At 43.0% G+C, this 11,737-nt stretch overlaps 1 protein-coding gene across 4 annotated transcripts in view; it reads left to right on the top strand.

Annotated features, from left to right (window-relative positions):
• The first annotated feature begins 2,774 nt into the window (after positions 1–2,774).
• fam131bb (family with sequence similarity 131 member Bb) overlaps positions 2,775–11,737 on the top strand; it is a 21,730-nt gene continuing 12,767 nt past the window's right edge. For all 4 annotated transcript variants that reach the window (XM_031852761.1, XM_031852759.1, XM_031852758.1 and 1 more), the window contains exon 1: positions 2,775–2,933. In XM_031852761.1, coding sequence (XP_031708621.1) covers positions 2,906–2,933 — 28 coding nt within the window. In that variant the 5' untranslated portion in view covers positions 2,775–2,905. The remainder of the gene's footprint in view (positions 2,934–11,737) is intronic.

The raw sequence follows: 11,737 nt of genomic DNA, 5'->3' as shown, positions 1-11,737 counted from the left end.
TATATACAGAACAGCCAGGAGCTGATAGACAGATAGTGACAGGTACATGAAAGTCACTGATGTTGAGGTGATATGAGATCATATTAAACAGGGACTGCCAAATTGGAATTCAGTGCAGCATCGACCCAGATAGGAAAACAAGAGACGTGCCGACAGGAACACGATAGAAGTCGCCTGCGTCATGTGTTGCAAGGCGGGTTCATGTTGTTGTACATCGTTTGTTAGCACTGGTGTAGAAATGTGCGTGTGTGTGAGTTGGAAAAGAGCAGACAAAGACGGTAAGAGGCAGCAATGTAAATGGCCCATGTATCATGAGTGAGATTAGCGTCAAGAATTTCCTCCCTCTGTGGTTGACCTTGTTCCACATTGACGGTCCGTATCGTAGATCAGCACTCTGTCACAGGTGTTCTGTATTCTGTGTGAGTGTGCGTGTGATCGGGCTGAAACTAACAATTGTTTTCATTATGAGGATGTCGTCCTCAGTTAATCAATTAATCACTTGTAAAACTGTGAAAAATGAAGGTCACGGTTTTCCAGAGGATCAAGGTCACATCATAAAATGTTTTTTATTGTTTGATCAATAGTTCAAAACCAAAGGATATTCAAATTTAATAAAATAATAGCAAGAGAAAGAAAAGCAGCCCATTTTAGAACCATAAAATATTTGCCTCCAAATGAACTGAAACAGGTAACTGATTCTCAAAAGTTCAAGAATCAAAATATAATCGTTGCAGCTCTGGTGAGTTTCTTTGCATCTCAGAAATCTGTCATAGTTTGTGCACAGGGTAAAATATGCACGACCTTTGATACAGAAGAATGGGCAAAGAAAACGAGAGCCAAATATGAATTGTGTTGACAAGGAACAACATTTAAAGCAGGACAGATACACCTAGATCAACCGAGGAGTTCAGCAAAAAGCATGAATTGCTGTGAGGCGTCATGCGAAGAGAGAGAATGACTGATAGATAGTTATACTTCCAGACAGTGATTTGCACAGAGTGATGGGCAGATGGAGGGGGAATTGTGAGCCAGAGAGGGAGATTGGGTCGAGGACAATATACTCAGTCTGCAATTACACATATCAGAGGAGGGTAGTACATTTATTTTTCCCCAACCTGGTTCAGCGTATGTGAGCCAACAGCCCTGAATGAAGCTGAGAGAGCAAACAGACATCTATATATAAACCCACATTGCAGGAAATGGCTGGATTATGTATGATTTGTTATGTCTTTGCCCTTCATTGCACATTCATGCTTCTGAATCTCTTTTTTGAATCTATTTAATTCTTAAACTGATTCGATTGTTGTCTTTTTCCTCCGTCCATTCTGGAGTGCTAATTTATTTATTTATTTTCACACAGCATCATCCCCACACCTCTCCCGCACATGACTCAACTGCTCTTTGCTTTCCTTCCCATCACTCCCCCCCATCTGCCCATGTCTTTGTCTCTCTGTCCCCTCCATCTGTCGAGCTCTCCTCCTCTTCTTCTTCACCCAAATGTCCATCAAGTCAACAAAACAAGAGTGACCACACGCATTCCCCCCACAAACAACCCTTCACTGTCCAGAATGCTCCTGCGTCATTTACTGGGCAAACACTTCTAGAAACAGCACACATTCATTTGTAATCGAGAGAGGGGTAGGGGGCTTCCTAGACAGAAAAGGAGTAAGAAGAGAAAGAAAGACAGGTAGGTAAATAAAGAAGAGGTCCGGTGTTGTTTGTAAACTGAAGCAAGACAGAGGGATTTAGAATGAAGGAAGGTATAGGTGTGGTGGTGTTACAGATGCAAGTCAAATAGAGAGAGAGATGTAAAAAAAAAGCTCCTCTCATTTGTTTCCCCGGGGAAGAGGGTGGGAGAAAGGAAATGATGCGAGGAGAGCAAACACAATAAGAGGGAATAGAGGACGACATGGGGGTGTGATTTAAAGTGAACAGAAAGCAAGAAATAGGTGCAGAGACGACTGAGGGGCGGATCAATACTGAGAGACGACATAGAAAGAGGTGGAGACTCAAGCAGCGGCTTGACTGTGAAGGAAAACCCTCAGCTGTTATTGTTGTTTGTTCAGGATTGTTTAATATTGGTGTACGTGCATGCATTTATTTGTGTGAGGGAGGGAGGAGGTGATGAGAGGAAGATGGAGAGAGGGGAGAGAAAACCGCTGCAGCACTTTGTTGGGCTGAGTGCACACAGGAGAGGGAGACAGAGAGAGAATCCCCCATTTTAGCTCAACAATATTACGGCAGTGCAGAGATATCTACAACAATGGCAGCGCGGCACTCTCAGCACTGTGCTATTGATCCTGTAGTGGCAACCCAATACACACACAGTCTATCTAATTGTTGTTTAACCTCTCATTAGCTTAATGTCTGTGTTTGTTTTGATCTTTCTCATTTACAAATGACCCAATCATATTGTCATTGTCTGTCCCAATAACTAAAATTGTTTAGGTAAATGTAATAATGGCTCCAAATTGGATTGGATATCTCCTATTATTGATAACATATTGGTGATATTGATAGCTGTTATCAAAATAGAAGAAACACCTGTTTAAATAATGCTAATAATGCCTCTTTGCATCTTTATTTTGTCCTAATCTATTACCCCCAGGCATACTGACTTACTAACCGGATCTCTTCTAAGACACTGCACCGGAGAGAGGGAGAGCAGGGGGGAGAGAGAGAGAGAGAGAGAGAGAGAGAGAGAGAGAGAGAGAGAGAGGGAGGGAGAGAGAGAGAGTGAGTGATCGAGCAAGCGCAGGAGGGAGAGAGAGAAAGAGAGAGCACAGGAGAGCAAGAAAAAGAAGCTAGAGCCGAGAGAACGAGAGAGTCGCAGGAGGAAGAGGGAGAATGCACGGTGTCTGGGTAACACTTCCTCGCTTGTATCCAGGGCCTTTGTGAATACACCATGGGATGCATCGGCTCCAGGACACTGAGTAAGCCCCGCTTCTCTTCCCTCGCTCATTGCGGACTAGAGGGGGGGTTTAGGTGGGGGCGGGGGGGAAGGATGAGCAGGAGGATGGGTGTCTTGCAGGAGTGAATGTTTGTGTGGAGACCACGTATGGACAGGCTTTGTTTATATCTATGTGTGTGTTCATGTGTGTGTGAGAGGTGTTTGCTTCTCTTTCAGTGCAGTGTATAAGCAAGTTAGAGTTCTGGTCACAGAAGATGTGTACCCCGAATACAGACAAGATGTCACAGACAATATGTGTTAAAAATGTGCTACTGTGTGTGTGGTTGCATCCCCCCACCTCCCTACTCCCCTCCCTCCCCCCACCCATCCCTTGATTTATGATGCTGTTTGGCAGTATGTATATGTGTGTGAGTGGGAGGCAGAGAGGGGTGGGGAGGAGAGGGAGGCGGGAGAGGGAAACGCTGTGATAGTGCTTATTTATAGGGCGGTATGGCTTGGAGAAAGAGAGGAAAAAGAGACAGGAGATAATGCCTTTGTCAGGGGCGTTTGCACAGTTTGTTATTATTTGCATGTGTAATAGGGATAAAAGAAACGAGCAGAGGAAGAATTTCAGCGCAGGCAGGGAGGCAGGGAGGAGGGGAGACGGACGGATGGCGATGGAGAGAGGGGGAGAGGGAGAGGGAGGGGCAACTACGTGCAGGCTAGGGTGTACGGGATTGACGGTTGTTTTCATGTGAGGACCCTCCCGGACAAACCCATAGATGACATTGTAAGGACTGCCGCTAATTGAGGAAAGACTAGGAGGGGTTGAATAAACATCATCTTTTAGTTGTTTGCATGAATATAGTTCAAATATGTTGCAGCGCATAGTCAGGTCCTGCATGTCTTAGTATGTAGCATGAATCGAGCTCAAAAGGTAAAAATAAACACAGACCTCCCTTGGTGTTAAATATTAATGAACCACTTAGCACATCAGGCTCTTAAACATATTTGTGGCAGAGCATCGGTCTCAACATATTTAACGCCCCTTTGAAAAGTGCATAACCTTTCCAGGGGTCATGAACGTCAAAGGTTACAAACAGGCTATTCAGTGTGCTTGTGCACTTTTTTTTTAAACTAAACATCCATTCTTGATGAAAAGGATTTTATATGTATGTAGAATAGAAGGAGTACTACAGTACATGACACAGTTAGGAAGGCAGGTGTGAACTGAATACAGCAGCAACAGTGTTACAAAGCCCAGGCAGTGCAGATTACAGTATTTGACACATTGCAGAGCAGGAGAGAAGGTTAGGATCCTCTGTCAACACTCAGGTCAAGACAGGAGACCTTGCAGAGCCCAGAGACTCCAGCTGCTGCAAACAATGTGATTGAAGAGGACAGAGGGCTTTTGAAAGGTGCCACATTAATCTGATTGTCAGCCACCTGAATACTAATGCTTGTTTTTTGTACGAGTGATCAGAGAGGCTCAAGATTTCAATAAGGTTGCTCCAGTAAAAGCAGTTTCTGAAGCTGTGACAAGGGAGAATACACGGAAGTACACATCCAAAGTGCACCGTGTAGCCTGTCAGACACAAGTAGTAGAGATTGTACATCTACTTAGGGTAAAGTAAATGTTATCCCTAGCTGTGTGCACTGTAATCCAACATGAATGTGTAAATAAACAGTTCTTAAGAGAAGGAAGATTTGGCGTTTCCAAGCAACTTGTGTGCCAGAGACTGTGAGCATCAGAATCAGCAGCAGTCTAGAGGCATGGTTGTGTTTATCCTGGGTGAGAATGGCTTTAGTGTGTGCTATTGATCGGCCTTCTCAACTACAGTCCACGCTGCCAAGCATAGATCAACAGGAGGAGCAGCAGGACTGGGTCTATCTCTGTACGGGAGTAGCCCTGATGCATCTGTCTGCCCTCCGGTAACACTATCTCTCCCAGCGCCATCATATCTGAGAGTGTGCTCCGTGGTCAGGCTGGGATATCTGTTAGTACCCTGGCACTGCTGTAGTATGGCAAAAATCATGCCTCTGTGTAATACCTCCATGCAGGGTGAGGAAGAACATACCACATAAGTTTCCTTTGTTTTGGATGTCAAAGGAGATGTGACACAGAAGAAACTATGATGACATCTTTTTAGTAGCAATACTAATAGAAACCTTAAGGGACAATGCTTTACCCTACATATCACTTTTTATTAGAGGTCTGGCAGTTTAGATGTTTTCAAACAGAAAACCCTAGACGTGAAAAACTATTAGCCAGAAAAATAGCATCATAGCAAATGTTGCAGACACTGATTCCTGCAGGCAGTGAGGGTTGTTCATATGTGTGTGTAAGTTTAACTCAGACCCAGTTGGAAAATGAGGGCTGACGTAAATACCAGGATTGGGGTTGGTTCACTTTCAACATAAAAAAAACCACTTAAAAAATAATTGAAGAACGCAATGAATACAAGGTGTTTTTGTTTATAATCAGGAAAAACAAATCTGCCATGGAACAAGTGGAAATGTATGCTTTTTAAGATAAAAGGAAAGGAGCGAGGGAAACTAATTTTGAGACATATTCCACTATTAGGAGGTGTTGTGTAACTAATGCTCAAAAGTAGTATTTCCCAAAATATTTAGGATGCACTGTATAAATGTGTCACTGAAATATTACTTGTTATGTGGCTGTCTTATATAAACGTGATGACATATTTTGACTGGTAATTAGACAAATATTCTTGCCGATTAACCGTTTTTGCAATGCTTCAAAAGTTTAAAGCTGTGTTTTTGCAAGTAAAAGGTTCAATCTACAAAGAAACTACTGAAATTAAAATTCCTTACCATTGAAGTATACTGCATGTTAATGGTTACTTTGGGTTATGCCTTAAAACCAATCCTTTTAACATCTGCTTTAGCTGAGCTGCCCCTCACCACCACTGTTACTAGTTCAGGTGAAGACACAGTGATGTACAGCAGATGAGATGTCTGCATCCATCACCCCTTCAGAGAGCAAAAGGCCTTGAGAAGCAGTCGATGGGAGTGCACATTATTCTTCCCCCCAATCATCGAGGAAAAGGCAATGAGATCTACAGCAAAACAACTACAGTCAGTGACTCAGCTTGTGTGTGCAGCACACAGCTTATATATGGTTCATTGAGAGCACATTTCCACAGCTGCCAAACACAGGGTTAGTGATTCTGCTACAGCACCATGATGTTGATCACATTTGTAGATGTGTTGTTGATAATGCTATTGCCCATAATTGTGCTAAAAGTTTCACATCAGAAGCAGTTTTCCGTTTCGAGTCACCAGGCCGCCCAATACCTGTAAGAGCTGGAATCATTAATCACTCTGTAATTTAGGGCATTGTGTGCAGCGTGAAGATAACTGCTGGGGTTCAGGCTGCAGTGGTGAAATTATAGATATGAATGTGGGACATTATGACAACTCTCACCTGTGCTGTCTGTAAGCAGACTCTCTTTTCCCTTTCTCTGTTAGCTCTGGTAAGGTGCCACACCACTTACAGATCAATAAGCATGAACAGACGCTTCTGTTTGTGTGTGTGACTAAATGTTTATGAATGTATCTACTCACTGAATTGTGTTTGTAGCACAGAGTATCTTAAGTATCAAATGTTTGGTCATATTCATTATCTTGTTTCTTGTTATATGGTCAGATAGTCCCTGACTTATATCAAAATCTTGCCCATTTTAAATAGAAACTTGTGTTTAGACAAAATTTAACTTTTATTTATTTTATCCAAAAGGATTTGTTGAAAATCATGTTTATGTTTATGTTTCTATTTCTCAACATTAGGGTTGTCCTTGACCAAAGAAATTCTTAGTCGACTAAATAACTCATACGATTTTGGTGACTAATCGATTAGTTGATTTAATCAATAGATCTTATTTTCTCCACAAAGAATTGCACAAAAGTACCACTTTAAATCTTGTGGGCAGCTCAACTCAGGATACAATTTTTTTTTTTTATAGTTTTGGCATCATACAGCTAATAGAAAAACAACACAAACAGTACCCAGCTTGAGTGTCCGTATGCCCTCCTGTGTGTGTCTGTATGTGTTCATGCATGAATGCATATGATCGCACTCTTGCTCCTGTATGTATTTGCACGTATAGGCCCATGTGTGGGTGTGAATGTAATATACGTATATAGGCACCACTGTTGCTTCCCCACTTTGTCCCATCGCTCTTTTTGATGCTGCATTACAGAGAGGGATTCCCTGTCATTCAATTTGAAACACCCCCGGTAACACGGTGCCTTCACAAACACTCAGTCAACAACTGATACCACGTCCTGCATTTGCCGGTTTGCAGTCAGCTTGTAAGCAGGCAAATCTGGCCAACTGAGATGGAGGCTGATTGATTGGCTCCTGTCCAGGTTGGAAAAGCCTTGCACACATGAACAACATTCAAGGTGAATGACTCAGTGATGTAGTACTTTAGAGACAAGGGGGACCTGATAACCCTTACCTGTGTGTGTGTGTCAGCATGTGTGTGAGTGTGTGTGTTTGTGTATACACCCAAGGACTCCAATGTAGCACATAAAGCAACATATAGGGTCTCTACCTACAGATTTATGTAAGTGCCTCTGTGTCATATTCTCGACTGTGTGCTAAACGGTTTACGTTGTCACATGATGCCAGGTCAAGCCTTCTGGGAGGGGAACTGATGACCCGTGTGTTTGCCCTTGCATATACCAATTTTCAGCTTGTATGTGGATGATCAGAAATAAGAGGCCTGTGTGTGGGAAACATGATGGCAGGCGTTGCTGTCAACAAAGTGACTCAGAGTGTGTTATGAAATTGAATGATGCTGTGAAAGAGAGAATTTCATCTCCACAATTTGATCCAAGTGGGTATGTGTGACTGTGTGTGAATCTAAGTGCATTTGCGGATACACTCCACAGCATTAGTGCGCAACCATGCTGGTTGTCTCAGTGTTATCTGTACCAACTAACCACTTCAGTGCTGATAAAGAGAAAGGCCATGTTCTCAAAGACGGGAAGACTCCTTTGAAAGCTGAGAAGCAAGAAAATAAAGATTTCCTGCTGTAGGCTACACGTAACTGGTTGACTTCCCATCATCTAAACAGATGAGGATAAAAGCACTTCTTCTGTTTTGTGGTCCTAATATTCATTATATATTTAGCAGGCCATTAGGATGTTTATGGAAATGATTGGGTTGATGATGCTGGGCTGCAGCTGCCTGTGCCAAGTTACTACACGCTGTAGATTTTTAGATATGACAGTCAGTGCACCAATGACTGCTGTAACCTATTTACCCTGTATCAGTGATAGAGATCTGCACAGGATGGCAGCCACATTCATGTCTGTACAGATTAATGAGGTGTGTCAGGTCTGCCAATGACAGGGGCATGTAGATTGAGAATGTCATTTCACCAAGTCAATGGCAGTAACTCATGCCCCTGCGTGTGTGTGGATTATGTCCCGAAACACACTTAGACCAAACTCTCCCAACCATCTGGGCTCTGGTCCTCAGCTGTCAGCTGATTGCTGCAACAGGGCTGCTATCCAAACCGGTGCCCCATCGTGGCAACCAGCCTTTACTGCAGCTGTCATGGTAAACAAGCACCAAGCCCCCTGGTTGATCGCCGCTATTGCTGCAGGGCACTGGGAGTACAAAAAGACGGATGACTCTCAAATGCTTCCCACTTGAAGCATTTGCCGTCAAGCCACTATAGTCAGAGCTGGAGTTGACAATGCAGCCGCTGCAGATCTTTGGTTGTTCGTTACGCACGACCGCTCCCTCCTTTTTCTCCTCCGTCTCCCAGCCCTCCCTCCTTGACTCCTTCTCGCTCCTTCTCCTCTGCTGAGCTAAGCCTGGCTCCCCTATGACCGCAGGGGGGGTATCCAGCGCCGCACCGCTGTGTGTGGGGGAGGAGGAGGGGAGAGTGCCAGGGGAAGAAAAGCTGGCTCAGAGCTCTGGTCATGTGCTCTGTTGTTGTTGCTGTTTCCTCAAGGAGGGATCCTGCCTGCCTCCTCAAAAGCAGAATAACGCATTTGCTTACTGTGCTGCCGAAAGCTCAAGAGCATCACCTTCAAAAGTGCAGAAATACAGAGCATGCCATATAGCTTAAGAACCACTGAGCTCCCGATAATGACTACTGAACTATCTATGCAGATATTCTAAGAACTACAAACAACTAATCACAGCATGATATTGACATCCAAACCCTCGTGGCTCACTTCACAAATAGCACATGCTTTGATGTAATCTCATATGAGTCACACTATATGCATACAGCTACAAAGGTACACAAACTGGGGGGTGAATGCTAATCTACTAATTGGCCAAACAAGGCTGAAGGAGGCAGAGGGGAGAGAAACAGGGGAAGAGGGGAAGTGGTATTGTGTGTGCGCCCTGTGTTGCTGTAGGCCCGATATATGTGGGCGTGCATATATGTTCATGTACAGTTTGTGTTTGCAGGGAAGATTTTTATCCCAGATGGGGAATAAATCTGGGACACTCTCCCAGATTTATCTCTCTGTCTAAGTGATATCAGCCCATAATTAACCACCTCACACCGCACTCCACAGTGCCAAAAATCCAACACGCCTGACTAATTCTTCTGAGGTCACACAGAGTTCATTTTTAATAGTGAAAGTAGCGCATAAATATAAATGCGTCCACCCTCCCCAACAATGGCAGGGCCTGATGCAAAGTTGTTTAATTATTTCTGCTTTTTGGGTGGTGTCGTCAGCTGATCCTGCTTTATTTTTCAGGAACGCTTTGCTCACACACACAGTCTCTTACAGTTTATAGTATAAAGGTGGATTTGCAGCAGAACAGGGACTGTCAACAGCACTGCTAGTGCCTTTACACACGATTAAAACGCCAAGACTGTAAAAACCTCGATTGGCAGTGTGGCTGGCATTTGTTGGGACTGGGGCTGAAATTTGCCCTTGAATGGTATAATTCGTCACAAGTTAAGTTGCTTTAAATAAAGTACATTATATTTCCAAAACGGTTTAAATTGAATTTCACGGGAAGAAATATTTTCAGTATGAAACAGTATGGTACGTTTTACTGTCAGGCCCTTGACATCAGTGAACAAATGCATGTTTGACTCACTATTCTACATCAGCCGAACAATGAACCACTGAAAATAGAACACCTCTTGAACCCGAGCGCCCACACAACAACAAACACCAGATAAATGCATGTTAAACATGTAGCAACATAATCATCCTGTATACCCACATAACGGGAAGATGTTAGGCTTAAAGCTTATGATAACCATTTCTACCTAAACAAAACAATTCCAACACCAAGCGACTAAATGAACATGCATGCGGGCATGGTGGTGCTAGCAATTTCACTACTTCATGCTACCCGCACAAATGAAAGCTATGACCCCACATATTCCAACGGCATATCTTATATCTTATCCCTCCACGACCAAACTTACTGAACCAGCAGCCAAAAAAAGAGTAGAAAATAAACTTCACTTTATACAGCCATAACCATAAACTATGTCTTACCTTGTTTTGTGATAAAAGGTTTTGTTCAAGGGCATATCAACGCTGCTAATGGCTAATCCAATTTCTTTGGTTAATTTTTGAGTAGCTTTCATTTGTAGATTTCATTTATTCATTTGCATGGCATGGAGGAGCATTTGCTCTCTGCCTTCCTCCAGCATCAAACAGACTCAGCCTTGCTTGTGAAAACACAGTCTATGTCTCCATCTTCTGGATGCACTCACTGCACTCATCTTAAAGATATTGGCCTTCAATAAAGGCATGAGCTGGTCAAATAGGTTATGATTCTCTTTGAATGGCAACATGCATAGAGGCCTGGTTGATTGTATTAAGATGGAAATAATACCTATGTGACATGGAAATTAAATGAAATTAGTTTTACAGTACCTAATGATACCCAAATGGCCAATCTACTAAAATCTCTCCAACTTTGCTTTGCTTCACTTTATTATCATCCGTCTGTGCACAGTTAACGTTCAGATGTTGTGATAAGGCTTGCTAGAAGTTTTGGGCTGCAGAACTTAATGGACCATAATACATAAAAATGATTGCATTTTGGAGAGAATGGTTGATATTTTTGGTCGGTATTAATTTTGGACATTCATTTTACCAGTTTCGTTTTAGTTGGAAACATGTTCTTAATAGGGAAATTTACTTTGACACATGAAATTGGTGGAGTGTCCCTTTAAGGTAAATTTACCCTGGTAATGTCCAACCAAATAGCTATTTATACATACAGGAACTTCATGTGCCTTCTGTGTATGTCCAGAGTTATTCAGGGAAAAACACGGACTACTACACAAAGTAGGTTGAGGGAAACTAGGTCGAACTAAGCGGGAAATAAAACACTCGATCACTCCTAGAAGTTAACTCTCCAAATGTATTTGATATCACAGACTGATGATATATAATGATACAGACCACTGAAAGGAGAAGACCCTAGGTTTGAGTATATTTACGATACAAATGAAGCGAGGTGGTCCTGACTTGTTGGCACACCCTTCCCCGCGCGAGTAAAAAGGGTTAGTTTTTTGGAATGAAGTCTGTCCCTCGTCTCCTGCCCTCGCAGTGATCTGATGCGACTGGATAGAGTTCAGAGAGAGAGAGGGGTAATATCTGAGAGCCCAACGGAGACAGAGTGAAGCTGATGTTTCTGAATCACTGGGTCAGTGGGTCACAGACATCACTGGACATCTAGAGAGCCAACAAGTCTGTTTTCTCAGAGAGCTGCAGAGGAATCGCTCATGATTGCCAAATGCAGCTGTGATTGGCACAGCAACACACGTGTACACACACACACACACACACACACACACACACACACACACACACACA

The sequence above is a fragment of the Anarrhichthys ocellatus genome, unplaced genomic scaffold, assembly GCF_004355925.1.
Source record: "Anarrhichthys ocellatus isolate YVR2014 unplaced genomic scaffold, GSC_Weel_1.0 scaffold13, whole genome shotgun sequence".
In the NCBI taxonomy this organism is placed as follows: domain Eukaryota; kingdom Metazoa; phylum Chordata; class Actinopteri; order Perciformes; family Anarhichadidae; genus Anarrhichthys; species Anarrhichthys ocellatus.
Note: the sequence above shows the minus strand (reverse complement) of the source record. Positions and strands in the feature narration are given on the sequence as shown.